This window comes from Haemaphysalis longicornis, unplaced genomic scaffold (assembly GCF_048455015.1).
Source record: "Haemaphysalis longicornis isolate Haplotype H1 unplaced genomic scaffold, Haemaphysalis longicornis Haplotype H1 scaffold_1, whole genome shotgun sequence".
NCBI classification, from domain to species: domain Eukaryota; kingdom Metazoa; phylum Arthropoda; class Arachnida; order Ixodida; family Ixodidae; genus Haemaphysalis; species Haemaphysalis longicornis.
Genome location: NW_027526203.1, coordinates 319,416,999 through 319,442,788, shown reverse-complemented (window position 1 = coordinate 319,442,788; position 25,790 = coordinate 319,416,999). Strand labels below are relative to the sequence as shown.

General features: G+C 45.2%; 1 protein-coding gene across 1 annotated transcript; it reads left to right on the top strand.

The window, feature by feature from the left end:
* The first annotated feature begins 6,576 nt into the window (after window positions 1-6,576).
* On the top strand, window positions 6,577-12,968 carry LOC144151379 (peptidyl-prolyl cis-trans isomerase-like). The gene is made up of 5 exons (XM_077682417.1): window positions 6,577-6,979; window positions 7,568-7,598; window positions 7,725-7,910; window positions 8,058-8,133; window positions 12,633-12,968. The coding sequence occupies exons 1-5, from the start codon at window positions 6,803-6,805 to the stop codon at window positions 12,766-12,768; spliced, it is 606 nt and encodes a 201-aa protein (XP_077538543.1). The 5' UTR covers window positions 6,577-6,802; the 3' UTR covers window positions 12,769-12,968.
* Window positions 12,969-25,790: the final 12,822 nt, after the last annotated feature.

Genomic DNA, 25,790 nt, shown 5'->3' with positions numbered 1-25,790 from the left:
CGCCAGCTCTCACAATCACTAGGTGGGCTTCTCATTACAGAAGCCCATTGGCGATCGCCGCGGCTCGGGCTCGGTCGATCGACCAGGGCCTTCTGGCTCACCAAGTCGGAGCAGCCGAGCAGGGCTCCCTCCCAGTCCTCCCGGGTGGGGTTGGGTTTTGGTGGCGAGGTTTGGAGTTGATTGGCATGCCCACACCATGGGGAAGATGTCCGAAGACTTCTCCGCACAGTACGGGCATTTTCCTGTATAGGCAGGATCAAAGTGTTTTAAAACTGCCGGGCAGAGCAGTGTTTTGGTGTAAAGACGGAGGAGGGTGCGTTCCTCTGCCTTTAGGGCTTAGGATAAATTGCGTGGCCGAATAGGTATAATTCAGTAATTTCTCGAAAAGTGAGAGCCGGTTTGGGTTCGGGATCCGTTTCGGAAGGGTCTGAAGACGCTGCCCGGAGAGTGAGCGCGCGGACAGCGGCGTCTGCCGTTTCGTTGCCTTCGAGGCCCATGTGAGTACGGCGGCGTGTGAACGGCGCAAGGTTCACCGGATCGCCGGCGGCGTGGCGCGGTGGAGCGGGGAAGGGGTTTAAAGGGGGTGATAGGGGATGAGAGAAGGAGGAAAAGAAACGTGCAAAAATAGTGGCATGGGCTCGCCTTTTTGTCTGGAAAGCCCTGTGAAGAGTTCCTCTGATGGAAGAATCAGATACTGAGGATGCGCAAGCAAGTATGAAAGGAAACACCCCGATATAGTGTATTATGGCAAAGGCTCGTACAAAAACAGAACAAAAAAACGCTATTTATAGGATACTACGCATACATAAGATAGCTTACGAGAACGAACAAATATATAACTTTCCATACCTTAAAACAAAGGTAACGTTCTACTCTTATGATTGTGGTATACATACCTCATGCCATAGCACATTCAAAAACATATTATAGATATGAATATGATTCTGAATGATAATAACAATTATAAAGTTTGATGCATATACAACTCAACCTACAAAATTAACAATGCAGAATGTTACATAGCTCCCACAAAAATAAACGAGAACGAAATTAGAAGATCTTTAGAAAAGAACGAGTGAAACGTGAATAAAAAAAATCGTGAGAACTAATCAACCGTGCAACGCTTTCAATTTGCACTAATATGCATACATACCAGGCAGAGTTAATAAATTTAATCATCATAATAGAACACGGGAAGATAATTATTGATCTAATGGCATCTTGAAAAACTAAAAAAATATTCAAAAATAGGCACATTACAAAAATTATAATAGTGAGCTGACGGAATAAAAGATGGGGATCTTATACATCTACCCCCAAAAAACGAAGACGAAAACAAAAAGCCCGGGTAAGAACGACTGAAGCACGAATAAAAAAACACGAAAAATGAACCACCGTGTGACGCCCTGCATACACTTTTTTTGCACAAAAATGCTTAATCGGTGGTATTAACACACTCGATGATTGTAATAATTGCACGGAAATAATTGGTGGAGCGTAAATTAAAAAAAAAACTCCAACACACAAATATACAGCAAAACATTATAAAAGTTAAAAAGTTAACTTACGTAATTAAGAATGTGGATCTTATGTCTGTGACCATGATGTCTAAGAAAAAATTCCCCCGCATTTCCCCGAGGGGGAGAATGTGAAAGTGCGAATGCACGGTTGTCGGCCCGCTTGCGGCGCTTGCGCTCGGCCCCCGCAGCCCACCGCCTCGCCGCCTTCTCTTCCATCTCTTCCATCAGGTTTGTAGTATCACGTGTACACCACGCAGTTATCAAGCCGCTATAACGCCGCTGAGTCGCCAACGCACGCCGCGGACGACGTAGTTTGAATGCGTTAAAGATATAAGGCGCGTTACTCACACTGATATCAGCGTGGCGTCCGTGGCTTAGTCGGTAGAGCGTCGCGCTGCGGCCGCAAAGTCCTCGGATCGAAACCTGGCGCCGGATGCTGTTTCTTTTTTAAATATAGAGGAGCACTGCGGACGCCGCCGCCGCCGCCGGCGGTGGATGGTTTGGGGTCGCTTATAAAGTGCATTCTTAAAACAGACTTCAGGCATGGCCTCCGCGATCGGCTGCCGGCGGCGCGCGTTGCAACGGAGCGCCGCCGGCAGCCGATTGCGGAGACCATGCTTCGGGTAAGCTAGAACAAAGATTTCCCGCGGACGCCGCCGTTCGCCTTTCTCGACGAGTGCTCGACGAGTGCTCGAAGATCGGAACTTTCAATTGCAAGCGGCGCAACCAGCATTGCGGATATGCCGCATCCGGTGAAACATGAATCACGCTCTTGAGGGGCTGGGATTCTGCGCTTTGTGAGCGACATCTTACACGCCTCCCTCCAAAAACGAAGGCGAAAATTAAAAAAAAAACACGGAAACGAGAATAAAAATCGCGAAAGCAGACGCGTGTAACACCCTGCATTTGCACAAACATGTGTAATTAATTATGATCACGTAAATGAAGATACTTGGTCGCACAACATTTCAACACACCAAATAGAGCAAAATATATAAAAAGAAAAAAAACAAAAGTTAACTTAATTACCAAATCAGGCATATGCATCTTATACATCTCCCCACAAAAAGCAGACGAAACAATTTCCGGAGACACTTAACTCTGCTCACTCGCTTTAAAAGCGATAGCGTCGCGGCACTTAGCAACATCGCATTTGCATCGTTTTCTTTGCTTTGTGTCTTTGCCGCTTGGCACGAGTTACTCAACCGTCTTATTTCCTAGTACACCTTGTATGCGTCTCTTCGCTTTCGCTTCTTCGTCTAACGGTGCGAACTTACGCCAACAAGCACACTGGCACACGCCACAGCTTCCTTGCAATCAGGGCTCTGCGCGGCTGGCATTCCCCCGTTGTATTCACGTGCCACCATTTTCAGGTGTGACCATCCGCGGTGGCTCAGTGGCTGTCCATGGCGTTGGGCTGCTGAGCCCAAGCATGCGCATTCAATGCCGGCCGCGATGGCTGCTTTTCTGGTGGAGGAGAAAAGCGAAAACTCCCGTGTGCTGCGATTTCGCGCACGTTAAAAATCCCCAGGGGATCAAAATTAATCCGGAGCCCCAACTACGGCGCTCCTCATAGCTCATAGGTTTTTTTTTTTTTTTAGACATAGGTGTCAAAAACACCTCGGCTATGAGGCGCTCCGGGTTAATTTTGCTCATCATTTCCAGTCCGGACGACCAGCTTCGGTTGGTGGAAAGGGCTGTCGCAGCTGGCACCATGAATGGGGTCCTGAAATGGGGACAACGCTCTGCAAAATTTCTCGCAGTTTATTATCTCTCTCTCTCTCTCTCTCTCTCTCTCTCTCTATATATATATATATATATATATATATATATATATATATATATATATATATATATACATCTCCTACCATCTCTATATATCTCGTAGTCCATGTGTAGCTTCGGTGCGTTAAAGGAGCCATGAAGAGAAAATAGAACTCCGTTTAATTTGAAAGAACTAGGATTCAGTACCTAACTCAGCTCCATTACAGCCACAAAAGAAGTTTTTTAACGAAAAAAAAGCAAGAAGTATTTAAAAACATTCCAATTTTGCGCCACAGTGACGTGTATGAGCAAGAATGACGTCATACGGGCCAACAATAAAACATAATTTTCAGTGCGTTAACTGCACGTTAGCATTCAAGTGATGCGGTCAAATGGAACTAGAGGCCCCATTACAGACGTCCAGTCATGTGTCGTCGCGACAGGTCAGTTAGGCGGCCGCCAGTCGCACAAACAAGGTTCCGTGACGTCATAGAAAAGTTGCGGAAAATGGCTAGGAGGTCGCGACTGCTTCACACGTTTTCTTTAATATCTCCGTTATTTGTTCGAAGATTGCGATGATATTGGTATCATTGTTATCGGGACTAAGCAGTCTTTCTAATAAACCCAACTTGTACTTTGTCTTCATGGCTCCTTTAAACTCCACAATCAATCAATCATGTTCAGGTCACGCGGCAACCTTGCGAAGCGCGCACATTGCCCCTCAAAGCTCTCGATTCCTGGCCAATACGCCTAGAGTGCCAGTGCCACGAAGAAACGATCGAACAACGACAATTTTCGTTCTACGCTGGCAATTAACGTGCAAGGACTCCCATCGGATCGCACGTGCTCTTTTTTTTTTTTTTTTTTTGCTCTTGCACTGTCGCCCAATTTCCTGACCGGAGCACAACCAAAGCTGGTAAAGTATGGCGAGAACATCATATTGCGAAAATGTGCTTGCCGTGCACTAGGCCTCTCATTTGCGGAAAAATACGTAATTGACGAAGCGTAGTTGCGATTATGGTGTAAATGTACATCAATAGCAAGAAGGAACAAAAGAGAGCTTTTAAACAACAAAATAACTCGGCGTGTTCGGACACTCATAGCCAAATCTGGCTGTATACAGAACTCGCAATGAAGGCAAGAGGCGTAATACTGCGCATTATTTGGTAGACCACCTTCTGAATTTCTGTAGCTTTTTTTTATAATACCTTTCACCATTTACTCTGTCTTCTTTTTCTCAAAATGTTCTAGTTAACTGGCCTGCAGCGCAGAAAGGGCAGCCAGCAAGACGCTCCTCTGCCCTCAGGGATGCTATTTTACAGTGGTCAAGTACGACGTTGGTTAGCTGAAGTGATACGGATATATAAGAATTTCAATTTTAGGTTTCACGTTCGTTTAAGTAATGCGTTGCTGACGTTAATGAGTTGTGGCTGCTTGAGCCAGACTCACAGTTCCGGAGATCCTAACTGCGCTTTCAATGGCCCTTCCTGTGTACCTGGAAATTTGATTTATTGAAACCTGTGTACGGCGGCGTCCGCTTCCTGTGCGCTCTTACCGTGATGACGCTAACAATTCAAGCTAGCGCGCTACTGCGGCGGCTTCTTGTAGATTGTTCCCGGGTTGATTATCCCGTTTCATCCTTGAATATTATCGGCGGTCCTCTAATGTCTGCGGTTTATTGCTTGTCAGGCCTCTGCGATAATCGACTAGTGTGGGAGGAGCTGGCGCACTGATTTTGGAAAGACTTGTGTACTCCTGTCGTTCTCCTTCATCCGCATTTATTCTTGTCAGTTTCTCTGCGACCGCATCTCTTGTGTTTGTGTTTTCTTTTTCTTTCTTTCTTTTTTTTTTTTTTTGCAGTGTACGCTAAAGCTTTTATCCCCGTTGGATGACGATGTTATAAATACGCCAGGGGACCGGCTTTTATCAATAATTAAGGTAGTCAAACACTTTTGGTCATGTTTATACAGTAGAACGATGATGGCTTAGAGCGGCTGAAGTTTGCGTGTACTCCTGTCCTCTTCCCCACGCCCCTTTGGTGAAGAAGTAGGGGAGAACGATCAGTTGTTGGTTGAATTGGCACAGAGAGAGGGGCAATTGTAGGATGGGCCCAGGTAACCGGCCATTATTGGTGCCTGGACAGGAATGAATTCTCTTGCTGTCATTTTAGAGTTTCTATTTCTAACGCGGAGAAAACAAGAGAGATGTGGCGCTTCGGCTCAAGCCGGGGTGCGTCAAGAGGATTTCAAGTTAATAAGCGCGTTAAGACGGTAGGTCCTACCGAATGCGTGATTGCAATCACGCATTCATCAGTTGAAGGGTCGCTGTACGTATGCAAGGTTCGTATAGGCAATCACGCATTTATCATTTGATGGGGCGCTGTACGTGTACAATGTTCGTAGGACTGGTAGGACTGACCGGGCGAACGGGGGAAGAGGGCGAAGGGGTGACGTATTTTGCTTTCATATTCCCTCGTTCTTCAGAAGATTCGTCCTTCAGCCTACCCCCCCACCCGTCTCAAAGAAAAGAATGAAACGGCGGTGCCGGCGGCTCGCCGGCGCCGGCGGCGTGCGCATTCCGGGGGAATCGGCGGTGGCGGCGCAGAGCGGCGCGACCAAAACAGGCGGCCTAAAATACATTGCAGAGTATATTCTAGGCACTATAGATACGGAGTACGTTACTTAAAAATTGCTTCAGAAATACTAGGTCTTCGATTGGCCTGCACTTTCTGCATGAGTTCAGAATTAGTTCAGCCAGTTCTGCGCAGGCGCCGCCACTGTAAACCAGTCCTGCACTTTTGTCGTCTGCTTCTGCACCTCGGTCCTCCTCCCTGGGAAGTGCATGGTGATGCTCAGCTTTGTAGGTATATAGGTCCTTCATTTCAATGAATAAAATTTCATTTGTTAGAGTGCGCTAGTCCTCGTCGGTTCCTTCTTCGTCCTTGTTTGTTTTTTGCGCAATCGGTGCCATGGATAAATTCCAACTAAGCCGGCTCACGGTGTTGCCGTGAACTCATCCTGCACTCTCCCAGCCGTCGGTAAATCGAAGAGAAAAGTGCAGGCGCCGCGCGCTGCACTCGAAAATCGAAGAGGCGAGTGCTGCACTACCTGAATCTAGTAACGTTGACCTGAATGAATGCAGCGAGTGCAGCCAAATCGAAGACACCTACTCTTCTCATTCTGAATCGAAACCGAAACTTGCTTTGGAGGAACTAGAAAAATTTTGACGATGGCCGCGTCATCTGGCCGATACCATGAGAATCCTCAACGGAAAAGTACCCGGTCGGCACATGAACACAGCTTATGAAGTATAGCCGCAGAGCTTCAGTGTGAGGACCTTGGCGCGCGCAAGAATATAGTTCTATATATTTCCATTTGCATTGCTTATAGCTGTTGCGCGGAATTAATTATAACGGCGCTTACAAGTAGCTTTTTGTTGCATTTTCTGGCAAGAACTTGAACGAATAACGCAACTCTTCTAAGAACTGTAATAGGCCGGTCTGCTGCGGCACGTATATAATGGCCCACGTGCGAGTAGCCATTAACCGTTTTTTCTCCCCCAAAGCCGGCATTTTGAAGTTGCCTCTTATTCCGTTAAGTTGCAGCTTCGCAACCGCATCCGGAAAGATGGTCCTGCCCAAGGTGTATTTCGATGTCACCGCCGACGGATCACCACTCGGACGGATAGTAATTGAGGTAAGTTATTTTTAAATGGTCTAAAGATATCGCAAGGTGGTTTTTAACATGAAAGCCCGCGCCTGTACTTGCTTTAAGTTATGGCGTGGTTCGCGCGTACCACAACGCCCACTTTTGTTTCTTCAAAATGAGTAGCCTGATTCCCGGAATTCCTTTGGCGTGATCATTTGTATTTGATGCCTGCGTGCGTGCCAGTATTTCACGAAACATATTTTGTGCCTTCAAATCGATGCGGAGTGCCGTAAAAGGCATGCTTAGGCTTATGCGTGCTGTCATTGTAAAGTTTGCTGGGTCTTATGTCCTGACGAGAAAGTAGTTTGCCTACACAAATCTTAAATTACTCTGCGCGTGAAGCACATTACCGGCTCCCGGTAGATAGCTAGGGTTCCCGGACCGGTGTTCCCAACTCTTGCCGCCGGCTAACCGGCATCGGCTCTAGCCGGTGGTTGTGAAATTTTTACCTTCGCATTAACATTACGTCCTGCGGGCTGTGTTTTTACTCGGTGTGGTCGCGAACGTTGGTTCCTGTCTGCGTTTTCTTGACGCTTCGCGTCTTTTTTTTTTTTTCTTTTGTTTTCTTCCTTGCAGCTGCGATCGGATGTGGCCCCCAAGACCGCTGGTAGGCTAACCCTAACCTACTGTATTTCCAATTAAGGACACGTTGTGTTCCTGCAAGTCGAGATGAGTATCGCTTGACGTCGTTAGTGACGCTGTTCGCGTCTCCCTCCCCTGTTTCTTTTTCTAGAAAACTTCCGCGCCCTTTGCACCGGCGAGAAGGGCTTCGGCTACAGCGGCAGCACTTTCCATCGCGTCATCCCCAACTTCATGTGCCAGGGAGGAGACTTCACGAAGCACAACGGCACTGGCGGCAAGTCCATCTATGGCGAGAAGTTCGAGGATGAGAACTTCATCCTGAAGCACACGGGACCCGGTAGGACATTTTCGCCGCATGCTTCGCCCTATTTGCGCTGACCTCGCGGACTTGTTGTTATCTGCGGCAGATAACGCTGTCTGAAGTGCCTGCTCGCAGGAGTAGGCGCGCCTAAAGTTTATCAGCGCCACTTTTCGTTCCCTGCAGGTATTCTATCCATGGCCAATGCTGGTCCCAACACCAACGGGTCGCAATTTTTCCTTACCACTGTCAAGACTCCTTGGTAAGTCTTGTTTCGAGAAAATTCTTCATTCAGGAACAAATTGGTGTCTGCAGCAAACGTCCGTTTTGGTTGCTCTGCACGGAAGCAGGATGTCCGTTATACCTCTCAATTCTAACTTGTTGTTCCATATTTTCAGGTAATTTTTTATGGTGTGATGTTAGTTTTATGCATCCTGCTTGCTAAACAGTGGCCGATTCACAAATTGTTCGCTAGGGCAACTCTCTCCCCCATTGCTCCAGTGCTGCGACATGCCAGTATTTATGCCAAATTTCCAAAATTTCAAGCTGTAATGTATTGCAGCTTGGACTGTTGGTTTATTATCCCTCCTCTTTGCCACAAGTTCATGGCATTTGTCCTGATACGATTGTCATTCATTATAGGCACCTTGTCTTTCATTTCGTCCCACTTCCATCGATGCCAATGCTTCTTTCTGACAGGTCTCTTCGGACCTAAAGCTCGTTCATTTTTAAAGGTTCCCCGCAGCACTGCCAAACATTCATTCTTTTCTTCATGCTTGGCAGCTCTTCAAAATTGATTGTTATCTTCATACAGGGTGGCATTGTGCAATTTGCTTGTCGCAGTTGACACCTCTTTAGTTTTGCTTTTCTGTTCTTACAACTTCCCTTTAGAATGTGCTCTTTACTGTAACTGAATGGAAGCCTGCCAGTAGCTGGGATATTGTTTAAGTGACGTGACTCGCGCATGCAAGCGATGCCTGAACCGCGAAAGACCCCTTTTTTTGCGAGTTCCGAATGGAGTTCTGATCTGTGCAGGGCTGTAAGATTTGGCTTGGTTTTTTCGTGGCCACCTAACCCAAAAACTGGACGTGCTTGTTGCCATTACAAAAGCATATTAAGCGAAACCCCCCCCCCCCCCCCCCCCCCCCCCCAAAAAAAAATAATGAAGGTGCTTCACGCTGCTCTACTGCCAATATTCAGCAAATAGAACACTTTCTTGATCTTTTTCATGTCCAGCAAGTTTAACAGCGAACATTTGGGCATTGTAACTACGACGCACGTTATAGCCGAGGTGTAGTTTCAGTGCATAAAACAATCTGCTAATCTTTTTTCGACATGCAGACACTCGGCAAATCTTTGCTGCCTTCTGTGACATTGCATTGCCAGGGGCAGCTACAAGTTTCATTCTACCCATTTCTCACAAGATATTACATAAGGCATTTAGCCAAGCAGTGCATCTCCTTTGACATACTACAGTGATTAGTGTGGCGGTGACTTTGGTGGCAGTGATTGGTTTGTAGCTTTCGTTTCGCTGCCCCGGGGCATTTTCTACCATTTAGCATTCTTGTTTGCATGTGTGTGAACTTGCCGAGTCACGCACGCCACTACCATATTTCGGAGTACCATGAGCATCTAATAATTAAGGGGGGACGTGGCTTTCAAAATCGACTTTTTTTTATTTCTTTTTGGATTTCGATGAAAATTGGCACAGCAACTGAAAATGCTTCTGTGATAACATCATAAAAATTTCTAAGTAATATTTTGAAAAATTAATTTTTTTTGCTGTTTCGCTTGTACCGAGATTGAGCGGCTTATAAAACACAATAGAAAACTTGTTCGAAGTGCTTTGCATTCCCAAATGAATAGATGAAGTTGTGAGTCTTAAAATTTTTTTTTATAACACAATGTTTTTTTTTTTTTTTTTTAGAGGGTAATGTACAACAGGCATGTCGACTGTGAGCGACCCGTTGAATAAAAAAATTACAAAAAACAAATAACCAGGAGTGTCACGACCTGAACTGTTCATCAAGTAATGTAATGCAAAAAACTGAATCAAAATAGACCCAGTGGTTACAAAGAAATACCTGGTACAAGCGACAGAGATGGCAAAAAAAAAAAACCTGTTTTGAGGAAACGGTTTTCGAACTTGCAACATAGGTTTTACTTATCAAAAGTCGTCAGGGTTGTAGCCTTTCGTGTCCTTTTGAACATGGGGCGTTTGGAAGGCCTTGCCTTGAAATTGGAGCACCTTTTACAGCCTTTCTCTTTCCACAAAACATCATTTTCAGCTCCTCCGTGAACAGTACACAGCCCAGTTTGCAGACGAAATGGAGGGGGGGAGATAGTTTTCAATGGGCTTTCAATGCAAATTAGGCTAGCTGGTTGGCTGTATCGCACTGGACAACTTCCCTTTGCAGTGTTGTCACCATGGCAACAAGTGAAGCACTTTTTTTTACTTAAATTTCAAAGTGACTCTTGGCTTCTTTTATGTTTTATAATCTTGCCTGGAGCAGCAAGTTAGTACTCATACGTGCAGGCGTTCATTGCCAAAAGTTTGCAAGAGCATTTTTTTTTTTTTTTTACTACTTTTGACATTCAAGGCATCCAATACTTCTCGCAGCACAGCCAGTATGCCCTAAGCCATAAATGTATGCATCGGTATCAATATCCCTAAAAAAATCACTGTTAAATGCTGCTACAATAAGGTACATTTTTAACGCAGTGAACATATTTTTAGTCCTATATTCCTAACTCAAACCTGTTTGCATGATTATTAGAAGTGCACAGAAGACGTTGCGCAAGAAAGACATTAGAGAGTTTTAGCAGTTCGTCCGTTTCGTCGCGTACGTAGCTGGCGTGTTGACCGGGACCCGTCTGGGCACTTGGGCATTCGTCACGGTAGTGGGATTAGTTCCGCTGGCCTACCTTCACCATGTCCGTGCCTCCTCGCCCTTCCCCGAGCGCAGGCGTAGACCGGTCCCGGTCAACCCGGTAGCAACGTAACGAGTGGAACGGACGGACTGCTAAAACTCTCTAATATGGCTCTCGTGCATCACGGCGCAAGTTTACTGCGACATATCGTACTTTGATTATCCCTGATATGGCTGGTCAGGTCGCTTTTAAGATTAAATCTAACGTTGCAGGCACTAATTAAAACTAGTGGCGTTCAATCGTAACCAGTTGTGCAGTCATGTGATGCTCCAATGCGCAGCAGCTATGCCGTGCGCGCCGCAGCGTTTGACGCGGCGACCGTTTCTTTCCGAGGGCTGGTGAGCCCACAGTCAAACAGCAATAACTAAGCGTGTAAACATCACTAAAAGTTCCCTTTGCAAACCGCTATCGCAAGCGCGCACATCGCGTGTCACTTCTCGGGGTCTCGCGACAATAGTCGGGCACACCACGAAGCGTTCGATGACCTCCGCCTTTCGAACTGCACTTCTTGCCGTAATCTGGCTCGTGATCTCGGGCATTCCCATTGCGATAACGTCAGTGTTGAATACCACAGACTGAACAGAAACATGGCCGAGCGAAGCAGCGAAAATGAACTTGAAACACGCAGTACGTAGTTCACACGGTCGCCATCTTGAGTTGCCGCTGAGACACCCAATCAGGAGGGTCATTTTAGCGTGCCCCGACCGGAGGGCCAATAGCGCTTCGGCATCTATTTCTAGCTTCGTTTGTGCGTCGTTTCTTTTCTGCCGTTTGTGGGTTTGTGAATGAAGATAAAAGGCGAGCGGAACCAGAAAGACTTGCTCGGCCGATCTAACGATGTCAAAATGGTCGTGCCCGGTGGCACCGTTGCGGAGATGCAGCGCTCCGAAAATTGCCCCCCCCCCCCCCCCCCCCCCCCCCCCCCACCCCTTTTTTTTTTCTTTTTTTTTTTTTTTTCACACTAATATTTCGTCACCGCGCCTGGCAAAAGCATTTTTTTATGCCACTTTGCGATGCTTTTCAGCGGAATGCAGACACACAGAATAGGAAACATAGAAGTTGAATATGTGGCTTTCAAAAAAAACTGTTTTGGTCATTTTTCCGAAGTTGATGAAAGCCGCGTCCCCCCTTAATTTTTCAAAAAACTTGATACCTTACTACTTTTACCAAAAAAAAATTTCTGAGCATGCGGCAGGTACTGCCACTGAACTGGGGGCTTGAGAGGTGGCTTCTTGATGTACCTAGTTATTTAATCCGGGTTTTTCTAGTTTTGTAGTAGACTACATTGCGCATGCCAGCAAAGTGCAGATGGCCACGAAACGGAAGTGACACCCCAGATGTTTCGAACTGGCGGTTGGCAAGGTGGCAGGCAACATGTGCTTCTCAGTGCAGCCGTGGCACACGCACGCTTGCAGCCAGGCCTGCTTGCACTAGTGCTGCTCGCTCGGCCAGCTGTGGTGTTGCTTCCACCTGGGTATAATGGCCACCCTTTCCTCCATTTAGATACTCTTCGTGGGCTGCTTGCAGGGCAAAGTGAAATTTTCGCTGCAAACTTGTTATCTATCACCACTCTGGTTTCTCTGGAATGAACAACTTTGTTGCTCTGCGTGAACAAACTTTTGTGCCCCATTGTATATCGTGGCAAACTGTAGTGAAATTCTGGTGGACACATTTTGTCTTCCAATGAGTGGTTCGGCTTTACATGGGGGGGGGTTTGCGATGAATGAAATTTCTTCATTCATCTGTCAAAGGGTATAAACACAGCCGTGGCTGCAGCACTGCTAACCTGACCCACGTGCCCCCCCACCCCCCTCTTTTCCCCCTTCCCAGGCTCGACGGTAAGCACGTAGTGTTTGGTGCTGTGGTCGAGGGCATGGATGTGGTGAAGAAGATGGAGAGCTACGGCAGCCAGAGTGGCAAGACCACCAAGAAGCTGGTGGTGCAGTCCTCAGGCCAGCTGTCCTAAGAGACATTGGGCAGTGCATTCCCTGCTTCAACAACACTGCAGCGCTCTCTCCTTATCCTTTACATTGAATAGGCATTGGTTATCCACCGTTCCCAGAATTGCACGATTTTATTGGTTCGTCTGCTTATATATTACGTGGTTGTATTATCTGTGTGTTGTACACACTCAACGTGTCAAATAAAATTTCATTTCCACGTAAATGTTCTTGCTTTGCACCGTGGCCTGTAATGCTGGTCTGAGTTCATGCCTTATGCGGCATCGCTCCATATAGGGGAACTGGTCTCGCCACGATTTGCTGCGCGTGTGGTAAGAGTGAAATCTAAAATACCACTTGTCAATAAATATATATATATAAATGTACGCAGAAAAAGATTGACTGCTGTGCTTTTTCAAAAAATGTAATCTAAATAAAAAAAAAACTGGTCTTGATTTCTTCAAATTTGGGGAAACATGTTGCATCATTTTGTTTGTACCAAAGTTATAAGCGGCTGAAATCTCATTAGAGTCTCATTCTCTGTGTCGTGTGCTCCACTACTGCTGGAACTTTTCTGGCTTTGCACTTAAATTAAAAAAAAAAAAAAAAAAAGGTGTCTGAATTCTGCGGCCACACCAGATACTGTCAACCTTTTGAGACTTCTTTCCAATGAGAAAGCCATGTTTTTAATTTTTTATGTTTGCGTGTTTGCGTGGAATAAGTGCTAGCACCACTATGCCTGTGGTGACGACGTTCAAAAGAAGCACGCCTTCGCGGCCGCAAAAAAACAGCAGGGTAGCAGTTTCAGTGATGTGATGACTGCCATAACTGACCCTGTACCGTGTGGGTGCATTGATCTCCCAGTGGTAACTAGTAGGGATGGGGGAATAGTGAGTTCGAAGTAAATAGCAAGTAGCTCAAATAACTTCGAATCGCCCGTGTGTAAGATTTCAGTGCACATTAAAGGTCCCCAGGTGGTGAAAATTGGTCTGGAGCCCTCCGCTACGGCGCACCTCATCGCCTGCGAAGCGTCGGCGTGTTAAACCCCACAATCGCATAAATTGAATAGTACGCATCGCAAAATAAGCAAAAATTAGCAAATTGTGACCCGGCTAAGAATTAGAACTCGTGTAGGCGCTGCATTTTGTGAAACTATTACCAGTTGAGTATTTATGCAGGAATTACATGCGTAGCTTTTCTTTACTCTATTCTTGAATGTTCGTAAAGGAATACTAGTTGCTCCACATGCTCCGGGAAAAACAGCTCCCACTGGCTGGTGACATTTCCTGCCGTTGAGCACAGCCTCTCCTTGCCTGCGTAGCAGGAATTGAAAGGTACTTTTGTGCCACTTTGGCTAGGGCTGGGTAAAGCCAGCTGCCATGGTTCCTCCACCCTCCACCACTCCAGAGGGTTTTCAGACCGTGGGAGCACAGGGGTGCCCCAGTAGTCTGTCGCTTGTCAAAGAACACTCGTGTGCACTCTGCAGTCCTACGTTTGAACTTCAGGAAGAAATAATGCCCCACAGAGTCCGCCTGAGGCTTCTCCACGTCTGGCCATGCAGATGTGTTTGCACAATCTTCAGGGGCTGGCACCAGCTCATCTGCTGCAGCTGCAAGTGTGGCTTTTACCAACTTTTTTTTTACTCTCTTCAATGTGACGAACATCTTTGTATCGATGGTCAACTAGCATAGCCTTTGCTGGAGCAAGTGCCATTTTTAGGTCTGGAAACTGTGTCCAAGGTGCGTGCAAAGCTCTGAAAATGCTGCTGCCTCATCGTCTTCAGACGTGCTAATGCAGAACCACCTTAGTGCAGTGGGTGAGAGGAATCACTTGTGAAGGTGTTGGGCAGCAGTTTGCGCGCAGCTCAGTGGTTGCTTGCTGCAAGGGCTGCAGTACATTCACAGCTTCGGCCATTAATTTCTACTCTTTTGCACTCAAGTTGTCTAAATCAGAATCCAAAAGTCTCAAGTCTCAAAAAGTAAGCTCGGCATCCCACGCAGTGAGCTGCTGTTACTAGAATGTAATTTACCGACTTTTAAGCGGATGTAAATGTTTTACCGAAGCAATGTAAATACAAATGTAATGGATCCACTTAGATTGAAAGATTTATATTAAAAAAAAATGCAGTCGCCAAAATAAAGTGACGCGTAGTTGGCTCCTGGTTAGCTCCAGAGTTTTTAACCCCACCTAGAAGCTCCGATAAAAAAAAGTATTGTAACCACTCGTATCCGCAGCTGTAGTCAACCAGAGCGAAAGCAGCGTAAGTTACAGGCCGCAATTTTAAACAGTGCTCTGCTGATTTTGTATCAAATCGGCACTACAAGTGTGCCGGCTTGGTGCTGCTATGTTGGGAATGGTGCCGTTTCAGTGCCCCCTTTGAATGGAAAGTGTGATGGTGGCATAAAGCTCGTCGAACCTCAAGGCAAGGCAACAACTTGGCACTGATGAGAAAAATGTCCGCATTGGCGGGGTCTTGCGACAAGCGTGGGATGAGATTTCGGAAGGCTTGACCAAAAATCTTGGCTTTTGGCTTTGGCTGCCTATTCGGCAGCGCCAAATAATTCAGAAATATCGAATACCTGCATTCAAATCAAAGTGAATAACGAATAGAGAGCAATTCAATCAAATATTTGACACCGAATATTCGCCCACCCCTAGTAACGAGTGAAAAACTCACTGCCTCTCCTCGACGGGCCCATTTCTACAGGTGACGCAAGTTGGGTGTTCTCCAACAAAGCACTGACATCTGTCTTCATGGAGGGTGGAGATCGTACCGACATTGAAATAACCAATAAGGTTGCGAGCTGCTGCAGATGGACAACCGAGGTGCCAGCAGCGCAAATCCTGGGCGATGACACTAGCGCGTGAACTTATTGTGAGGCTAGAAAAAGTCGACCGTGATAAAGGGCCTAACGTGATCAGCTGTCTAAAATTTCTTTTGTTGTCTTTATGATGCAGTCAACGGTTGCATATTTTTTGGTTACGCAGCAAAGCAGCAAGGGGGACCTTTCGTATGCCCCACAAGAAATTTGGTGTGCTGCGTGGAACGTCCAAGTAACGAAAATGTTATAAGCATTTCACTTTAATTTTATGCTTATGATCATGTCTTGTGAGAGGCTTAAATAGAAAAGATATGGTTTTGAATCTTCGCCGCGTCATCCAGCAGATTACCAGGCGTTCGTGTTATTTCACTTTAGTTGTGCCAAAATGCTCACGCCTACAACTTTTTCTGTTGGTTTTCTCGTACTCGGACCAGAACTCTGTTATAACTAAATTGCACAGCAGGCTTCCGCACGCTATAAGTGTGTCCTGGTAGATGTTGGTGTTTTTCCAACGTCGAAATCAATTGCTGTTTTTAATTTCTCATTATTTCAACAAGTGCTCCAGTTTTAAACAAGTGGCCGGCATAGGTCAGTTTCGGGAGTCAACTCGCCAAGAAAACTCTATTACCCTGCTTTTTTTTGTTTTGCTAAAAGAAGTGTTATACCTGATTAAAAATGTGGATTTCACTTTATAAGGACGTCAAAAGGTTGAAAAGTACCTGGTGTGGCCACAGAATGCGAATAGACAGTTTTATCAGAGCACGAAGCCAGAAAAGCAGTGGCAGTAGCGAAGCACACGTCACGGAGATGCGTCTCGAATGCATGATTTCAGCCGCTTATATCTTCGGTACGAACAAATGATGCAAAATGTTTTCAGCAGTATTGTTGACCCTCTTGAGGAGTCTCTTTTCCCCAACTTTGAAGGAAATTGAGACCAGGTTTTTTTTATTTTGATTTTCAAAGTTGCGCATTTTTAGAAAAAAGCACAGCAATCAACATTTTTTTTTGTGTTCATTTTAATTTTTTCTAGGCAAGTGATATTTTACAGATACATTTACAAATACCTGGTCGACATTACATATCACTTACAAGTTGGTCACAATTACACATGCAGAGGCAGGGGGCGTAAAAGTTCATGACAATCTAGCATCTGATGCGAATTCATAACTTTTTTTTATTTTGTTGTTTACAACAGAATGTAAAATTTTTTACCTGTTTGTCATTTTGGTGTAGTTTTTGTTTTAAAACAAATTTTAGTTAATCAAACGTTGCCACACGCAAAAGCCCAAAGTTGGAAAAAACTGCAGTTGCCAGAAATAGCACGTCACCTGTGCTACCTTTGGAAATGTTTCTTTCTCGCCAAGTGCGCACGCTAGAGGAAAACAGATTGCAGTTTTAAGCTATTCTCTGGCTTGTGCATGACTCGTAAAAATATTGAAAAAAAGAATATGCGTGTCCATGCACATTTGTTCTCATGGAATCGCCCAGTTGTGGTCCTGGCAGGACAAGCACTTGAATATCTCAAAACGGTAAGAGCAAAAGGTGCAAGAAATGAAACAGAAGAAATTGCATTGGAATTGCACATACCAAGGCACAAACTTAAAAAAAAAGGGTTACAAGAATCTAACGAGCATGGTTCAGTAAGGGAATTCCACTCAGTCGTGGTACGTGGGAAAAATGAAAACTCGTAGGTGTCAGTCTTAGCATGGTGTGGTGTTAGCTCTCTTGGGTGGTGGCTCTGTGTGTGTCTTGTAGCCAAGGCGGATATATATACGGGGAAGGATGGAGAGCCAATTCATGGTTGGTAAGTGAGCAGAGGAAATCAAGACGAAGTTTGTTTTTTTTAACTGAAGTTTGGGAGTGTTATTGGCATTCATTATTTCAGAAGGGGAATCCGTGCGCCAAAATTTTGAAAAAATAAACCTAACAGCTTTCCAATTTATCAATGTTATTTTTAGTATATGGGTCCCATACTGCAGCAGCATACTCAAGTTTCGGTCTAATGTATGAATAGTAACAAAGTTAAACACTTAGACGTGAATTATGAAGTTTGTGTCTCAAGGAACACAGTTTTCAAAAAGTGGAGGAGCAGATGTCGATGTGCAAGTTCCAGGAAAGATATTAGTAAATGGTACGCCTAAGTATTTGACACTGTTGATTTGGTTAACTACTCATGATCCCAGTGTGTACTAGAATTCGAATGGAAAGTTTTTACGTGTTTTTTTTACGATTTTTTATTTTGTTTCTTGGCACAGCTGACAAAAAAAATGCATCCCCAGAGCCAAAGCAACTTGCATCAAAATTCCTGTTGATTGCAGACAGAAGCATGCAATGGCTTGATATCACCATAGGGAACACGACAGCTTAGCATTAGGCCTAACATTATGCTTTGCAGCTTAAAGGGGCCATGCAGACAAAACACAAGTCTGGTTCATTCAAAAGATTACCTTGTTTGAATCACACTGACACCACTTTTAACGTAAACTTCGCTCAAATAAGCTATATAAATAGGAAGAAAGGGAATGGCCATGCAACCCAATGGCTCATTTCCCGCAACAGAATTAATGATGTCGTATGTTCAGCTGTGCGATTGGCTGAATGGCCGGCAAACGCAAATTAGACTGGGCTTATAACCTTGCCAAACGAGCTTTCTGCACTTAATCTTAGAGCACATTATTTCTGTAGCAGTAAGAATTGTGGGATGAACGATTGTTACAAACGAGCTCATAAACACCGAAGCAGTTAGTGTGGCACTTTGCCGTTGGACGCGTTGGACTCGTCTGATACAACACTGACCAAACTGACATAAGGAGCACGGTCACTTACATGACCATGTTTGTCAGCCATAGCTGATGTTTTAGGAAACAATTAGTATGAACTCTAATGAAGTTTGGCCAGAAGCAAAGTGCGAACCCTGGCATTTCAGCGGTATTGCAATATACCATCTATCAAAGTGGGCGATAAACAAGATAACCAGACGGCCTTCTGTGAGATGATGTCAGCCCTGGTCAGCAGGCTATCTTTAGTTTTGAGGCCCTGCTCTGGACACGTCGTTGTCGGCGTCACGAAAACACGCGATTTGGAAGGAGAATCCAAATTTTGGCTTAAAATGTTTAATTTCGCAGTGAATAAAGCATCGCTGGCTGCCGGTCAAGTGCTGGGGGCACTATAAAACACTAACTATTTCGAATAAAACAAACTTGTAGTTTGTCTGCATGGCCCCTTTAATGTCATCAACCAGTGGTACCTGCAGTTTCATATTTTTAGGCATGTCATTAGACCAAGCGTTGAAGGGGCACTGGCTCCAATTTTTGGAGTTAATATTGCAATTTGCTTCCTTTACTCAACGGAATACCCTGGCTGTAATATCAGCTGCCTGCAACGCGTGGAACACACTTTAATTTGATGTCATTTATTGCGCCGATGGAACAGCACGCGGAGCGGCACAGAAAATGGACATCAGCAGGACATCACTTCGTGCTAGGGAAAAGATGACACAGCAGTGTGTCTCTGATGTGCGGCAGAAACTCTTGATGCCGCTTCACGCGTGTGACCCGGTGAGCGGCGACTAGACGCGTTCACGAGCTGGTGTACGTAGCCAGAGCTGCAGGCATAACCGCTCCCAGAAGGGCACTCTTTCAAAACACAAAGTTCCACACACGGGGAAGTAGCTAATAATATATCCTAGAATCCCAATAGAAGTCGCTAGAAGAATAAAAAAAAGAAAGCAGTCGTCAAATATCCACTGCGATGGTAGCCCTGAACGCGGCTGTCTCCCTTGCCGACAGTCAACATCCAGGCTGCCCAGGAAGCGCTCTGTGAACACGTGCGCTGGATCCACATGAGCATTCTGCAGTACTACGTGGACCCGGTGAATTGAAGACTGAAATAAGGACCTGGACCTAGGTCCTGCAGACAATAACGTTTGTTCTCTCTCTCTCTCTCTCCAGGCAGCTCGGCCGCCCAGCTCCGGCAGTGGGGTGGTCGAAACAATGCCCCCACCGGTTTCCACAGTGTTTTGATGCCGGCACAAAACGGTGAGGTTATAGATTGGTTCTGTGATAAGTTGGAAGTGATGGAAACCAAAACTGACTGATTTCCGGCCGTTCTATGTACAGTAAAACCCTGTTACATTAGAGTCCACTTATAACGATACCGTTTATAACAATATATCGGTTATAACGATGAACAGCTATGGGACCGTCAACTTTTGTATTCTTTCTATGGTAAAATAAACCGCTTATTACAATGCTCCAGTGCCACGATATCAGATATAACAATTGAATCTGGCTATATTGTGCACCAAAAGTGCTCCAGTGATGAATCTAACGACGCGGTTGCGCAGCCTACTCAGGTAGTTTCTTTGTAGGAGGCCCTATGCGTGACACAGTCCTTCGGGGACTTTGTTTCCGCCAAGGACATTTACCTCAGCTAGGTGAAGCACCTATAAATGTTCTTGGAAAAGATTTGCGCTAGCTTCACACGCGGCAAACAAAGGTGACCGACTGTGGCTTTTTTTCCGCGAATTAGTAGTAGTACGACCTCGCTGGCAGCGTTTTTTGTTTTGAGTTCTGTTCCGTCTTTTTATTTCGCAACCCGCTTACAACAATTATCGGTTATAACAATGGGATTTCCTTGGCACTTGGATATTGTTATAAGTGGACTAGGCTGTAATTCCTGTTTCACGGGACTGGAGAGAATGTCCGAATTAATAGAGTTTTACTGTAATTACCGTGTGCTCATGTATTTAAGCGTTGTTTCATGTTTGCCAAGCCATTGTGAATTGATAAAAGCAATATAAAGGGAACGAAAAATTGGTGTCAGTACTCCTTTAAAGGGGCCATGCAGACAAAACACAAGTTTGCTTCATTCAAAAGATTGCCTCGTTAGAAGCATACTGACACCACTTTGCTCAAATAAGCTTAATAATTGTGAAAAAGGGCATGGCCATGCAACTCACTAGCTCATTTCCCGCACCAGAACCTCTGACGTAATATGAACAGCTGCGCGATTGGCTGAGGTTGGCAAAAGCAAAAGCAAGTTAGGCAGGGCTTATAAGCTTGCAGAATGAGCTATTTTCGCTTAAATATAATGCATATTCATTTTATAGCAATAAGAATGGTGAGGTAAACAATGTAAGGTTTTGTTGTGAAAGTACACGTAAACAGAAGTGCCAGTGCATACTACTGCTGGTAGTGTGTGCACTATGCTTGTTATAGCTGCACAGCAGTCTGGCACTTTTGGGTTGTCTCGTACGACACTGGCTGATTGGCATAAGCAATATTGCCTTGCGTGACCCTGTTTGTCGACCATACCCCATGTTTCACGAAATAATTACTATCTGCCATAACAAAAACAACCCAGGTGCAAATACAGTCAGAAACAAACCAAAAGCAGGCAGCGGTGCTGTGCAGTATGGTGACGCCATCTATAAGTACTGACTGTAAACAAAGTGCTCCGCAGTCTGCTGCAGACTAAACACCGCACTAACATTTGCTTGAAGACCTGTCCTGGTTACGTCATCGCAGATGTCACGAGGCATGATTTGGTGGGAGAATAAAAATTTTAACATAAATTGATTAATTTCTCAGTGAATAAAGCATCGTTTGCTGCCAGACAAGCACTGGGGGCACTATGAAACACCATATTTTTCAAATAAAACAAACATAATTCATCTACATGGCCCCTTTAAGGTCGCCTAGTAATGTTTAAAGCTGTAAATAGGCCTCACAGTACCAGCTTGGGATTTGGCCAGTGATGGCAGCGGCCATTGAAGGCTTTTCGTTGGCTGTGACGTCAAGTTGCCCATCCTCGCGTAGGCATTCACAACTCTCTGAGGGTTATTGCTTACTCATTCTCTCGTCGTAATAATACTTAAGTGCCCCCATAACTTTGTGCAGTAAAATTCCTGTCGGAACCTGTCCAGCCTGTGGGGCATCGATCACGCACGTTGATGTGCCCTATGAATGTGAAAAACCTGAACGACTGACTGCTTTTAATTGACTAACATAAGGAATAAGCTCGTGAAACAGTTCGACAGTAATGTCGGAGGCGAGTTGTCTCTATGCAAAATCAGTTTGCCCAAGTGCTGCCAGTCCGCTCCAGCAAAACTGCAACTCCTCATGACAGTAATCCAATACCTGTGATACACGAGCAAAGGACATTTCAGTCAAATGGCCTGAGAAATTTACAGTGCCATTCGAACTGGAAGGAGTTCCGGTGATCTACACGTCAATTCTCAAAGGCAGTTGAAAGTTTCCGCGTTAACCCGCCATGTTTCGGTGTCGCCACTGCTGCCTAGTTTCGTTCTCAAGTAAAACTTGTTTTTTAAAGCAAAATGGAGAGACGAGCTAGTTGGTCAACATCCATGCGCGCAACTTAAACGCCAACTGACACAGGGACAAGAAAAGGAAACGAGACCAGCGCTCCCTGCATCAGTTTGCGCTAATTTCTTATTTGTTTTGGTTTTCAATCAGCTGTTCTATGATTTCAAGGTAACTTGGTACTCTGAACACCGGCGGGGCAAGAAAAAAACAATTATTAGTGATGAAATCGATAACTACCTGTAAACACACAGAACATGCACGAAACAGGCAGTCTTTTTTTTTTTTTCGATTGATTAATTGTAGGGTTTAATGCGCCGACGCAACGCAGGCGATGAGGCGCGCCGTAGTGGAGGGCTCCGGATTAATTTTGACCACCTGGGGATCTTTAACGTGCGGCGAAATCTCGTACACACGGGCGTTTTTGCTTTTCGCCTCCATCAGAAAAGCGGCTGCCGCGGCCGGGAATCGAACCCGCGACCTTGTGCTCAGCAGCGCAACACCTTAGCCACTGAGCCACCGCGGCGGGTTTTTTCTTTTGCTTCACTAATGTTGAGAGTACCAAGTTACCTTGTAATTGCAGATAAAACCAAAACAAGTAGAAAATTATGAAGATCGTGCACTTTAAACACCAAGCTTTACTCGTAAATAATTATTTTTGTAATTACGGCATGCAGAAACTGCACCCGAAAGTATGATCGTGTAGGTTTTAAAGACCTTTAAGAACCTCAAAGGTTGTTGGTGGTGCTCCTTTGGCTCAAATGGCACATTTCAACCAAATGCGCTTGAAAAACGTCGCGTAGCAGCTCAAAGGTGGCATTTGGGTTAAATGGCATCTGGTTCGAAGGCCTTTGAAATGCCCGTTTAGCAGGGGCATAAGAGACCTGTGTAGTTTTATTTCAGTGTGTGTTTTTCATTTGCTCAAGTGTGATGGGGTGACGGAGGCACGACACTTACTCTGCCACACAGTTTGTCATACAAAAACTTTTGCTCAGTGGGATTCAAGCATAGATCATTGTCTTGCTCTCCATAGTTGGTGCGTTACCACTGTGCCATCAGAACATTACAAGAAAATGATTGGGGTGCTACTGACGGCTGTGACAGGACACATGCACTTGTGAGGAATTTGCCAAGGATCTAACAGTGGCCATTGGGTGAGAACAACCTGAGAAGACCAAACTAGAATGTTGGGGATTGTCAATGACCCCACTTTTGTAGAGGAATCTATCAGAACGGTTGTTTAATTCTCTATTCAGTAAAGAAAAGCTGTGGGGGAGTAAAGGAAAATTGGGCTATGGAAAAGTTAATGTATCAGAGGGGTTTGTATAGTCCTAAGAAGTTGTCCGGAGGCAACATGATTTCTCTTCACATTCAAGCTGTTCAACATTGGATGGCTCATCCACTGATGAACAGCTGGAATGCGAAGTGAATCCATGCACTAGCTGTGACATTGCTCATGTCCAAGAACTAATGCCAAGAAGCTAAAAAGTTGCAGAGACATCTATGTTTGGATCCTAAGATGTAAAATGCAATAGCGACACTTCGACTCCCATGGAGTGTTTTCGTACGCAGCTGCTGTATTTCCAATCTATGCTTCACGAGCACCAAAGGTCATCGAAAAGAGAAAGACTCAACGAGGGTTTTTAGTTGCTGTGGCCTAGGAGAGACAGAGGCTCTCTACGCTACTGTGGCTTAAGGTTGCGGGTGCGAGGTGTTGCTCAGTTTGAGTGAGGAGGCGTCAGTGTCAGTGTATCAAAATGTTCATGGTGTGATGTCTCAGCCGGGCTCGACAAGTTTTCTTTTCTTTCTTTTTTTTTTTTTTTTTTTTTTCAGAAGAGAGAGAGAGAGGAACTTTGTCCAGGAAGAAATAGTTGTGGTTCAGTAAAATGGTGTAAAGAGATGGCAGGGAGCTCAAAAGTGGAACCTGAGTCTATGGCACCAGATCAGTGTTGTACGGAACGGCATTACAAGGAACGGCGTTCCTGGAACTACAGGTTTTCCCGCTCAATTTAATCCAATCGCCATACAATTTAATCCAAGCGCCAGCCAATTTAATCCAAGTGCCATCTAATTTAATCCAAACGCCATCGAATTTAATCCAGGTGCCAGCGAATTTAATCCAAGTGCCAACCAATTTAATCCAAGTGCCAACCAATTTAATCCAGCTTTTGGAAGGTTGTTCAGGGGTGTTTTGTGCGTCATTAGGCGAGCTTTGCGGGCTTTGATGCGCGTGATGTGATGAAAACGTGGTGCTCCTTGATGTCTTACGTGCGAAATGTCATGTGCGCGTAGCTCAATGGGCATTTACTAACAACCGCAGATCAGGAGAGCGGTCTCGTTTGATCCGTAGGTGACGTGGGGTGATCGTCTGCGAGATCGTCAGATGTGTCGTCTGCTCGCGTATTGTTACCTCAGCAGATTTTTCAGCGTATTTTTACACGAGCAGACGACACTTCCGTCGCCAGCAGGCTATATTTCTGACGATCTCGCAGACGATACTATAATTCGGAAATATTGCCTAACACTGCATAAAATCATTGAATTATTGAAAATCAAAATGCAAAGGGCATTTATGTAATGTGTCTTTATCAAAGGAAATTCTGAGGGCATTGTTACACGAAGATGAGACAGTACTTCTGACATGTGTTATCGACGGTACTGTTGCAGACGATCAGCTCACAGAAATGATCTGCGCGTGTTGGTAAATGTATATTGAGGTGTTCGCATAAGACATTTTGCCCATAATGGATCAAGAAACACCACGTTTTCACGACACCACTCGCAACAAAGTCCGCAAAGCTGTGCCCAATTTCGCCCAAAACTCTCCTGAACATTCTTGCGGTACCTGGGTGAATTTTGAAGGCGAAGGAATTAAAGTGGTTAGCGCTTGGATTAAATATTTTATGGACATTTGGATTAACCTGAGCCGGAAAACCTGTAGTTGCAGTCAGACTTGAGAGTATTAAATAATCACTTAGACATCTCACCACTTTTACCCCCCCCCCCCCCCCCTCGATTCTGCCGTTACCCGGTTATGGCCAAACGGATATGAAATAAGCCCCTTTGATTTACTCGTTTTCATGACACACGATCCGCACGTCTTATAAAATTGCATGTGGTCATAACGGCTATATGACTTGACCATGTAAAATTCTTTATTTAGTGGGTCTTTCACATTACAGCACACAAGGAAAAAGTGAACAGTCTTACGACACCTCGCGATATCTCGAGGTGAAATATGTAGCCATCGTACTGAATGTGGTTACATATTCTCCATGTTAATGGCAGCGCGAACTAACGAAACGTTGTGTCTGTCATACGTTGCACATTAAACGGGACTGATGTTCTCAATGGCCGTTTTAACGTTTATGGCAAGCGTCTCAGCTAGAAGCTTCAAGTCGCCACCATGCCCATAAACCTCAACTATCCGGGCTTTGTCGACATTTGGAACGGAGTTGTACTTTTTCTTGCCTTCACCCGACGCTTTCTTCGGTCTTCCTCGGGACAGTTTTTAACACCCGCAGGCCAGGACAGCGGTATTTTTAATCCGTCAGTGCCGTGTGGTGATCGTCTGCGAGTTTCTTAGACGTATCGTGTGTTCCGGTATTGTTACGCCACCCGACTTGACAGCGTAGCGTAACTCGCGTCAGAGTTATCGTCTGCTCCTCACGTAACAATGCCTTAAGACATTTCGTTGGTAAAAACTCATTCATGATTTTCTGAAGTGTTAAGCAATATTTCTGAATTATAATATCGTCTGCGAGATCGTCAGAAATAACGCCTGCTGGCGGCAGAATTGTCGTCTACTCGCATGAAAATACGCTCGAAAATATGCTGGGGTAACAATACGCGAGCAGACGACACTTCTGACGATCTCGCAGACGATCACCCTACGCCACCTAC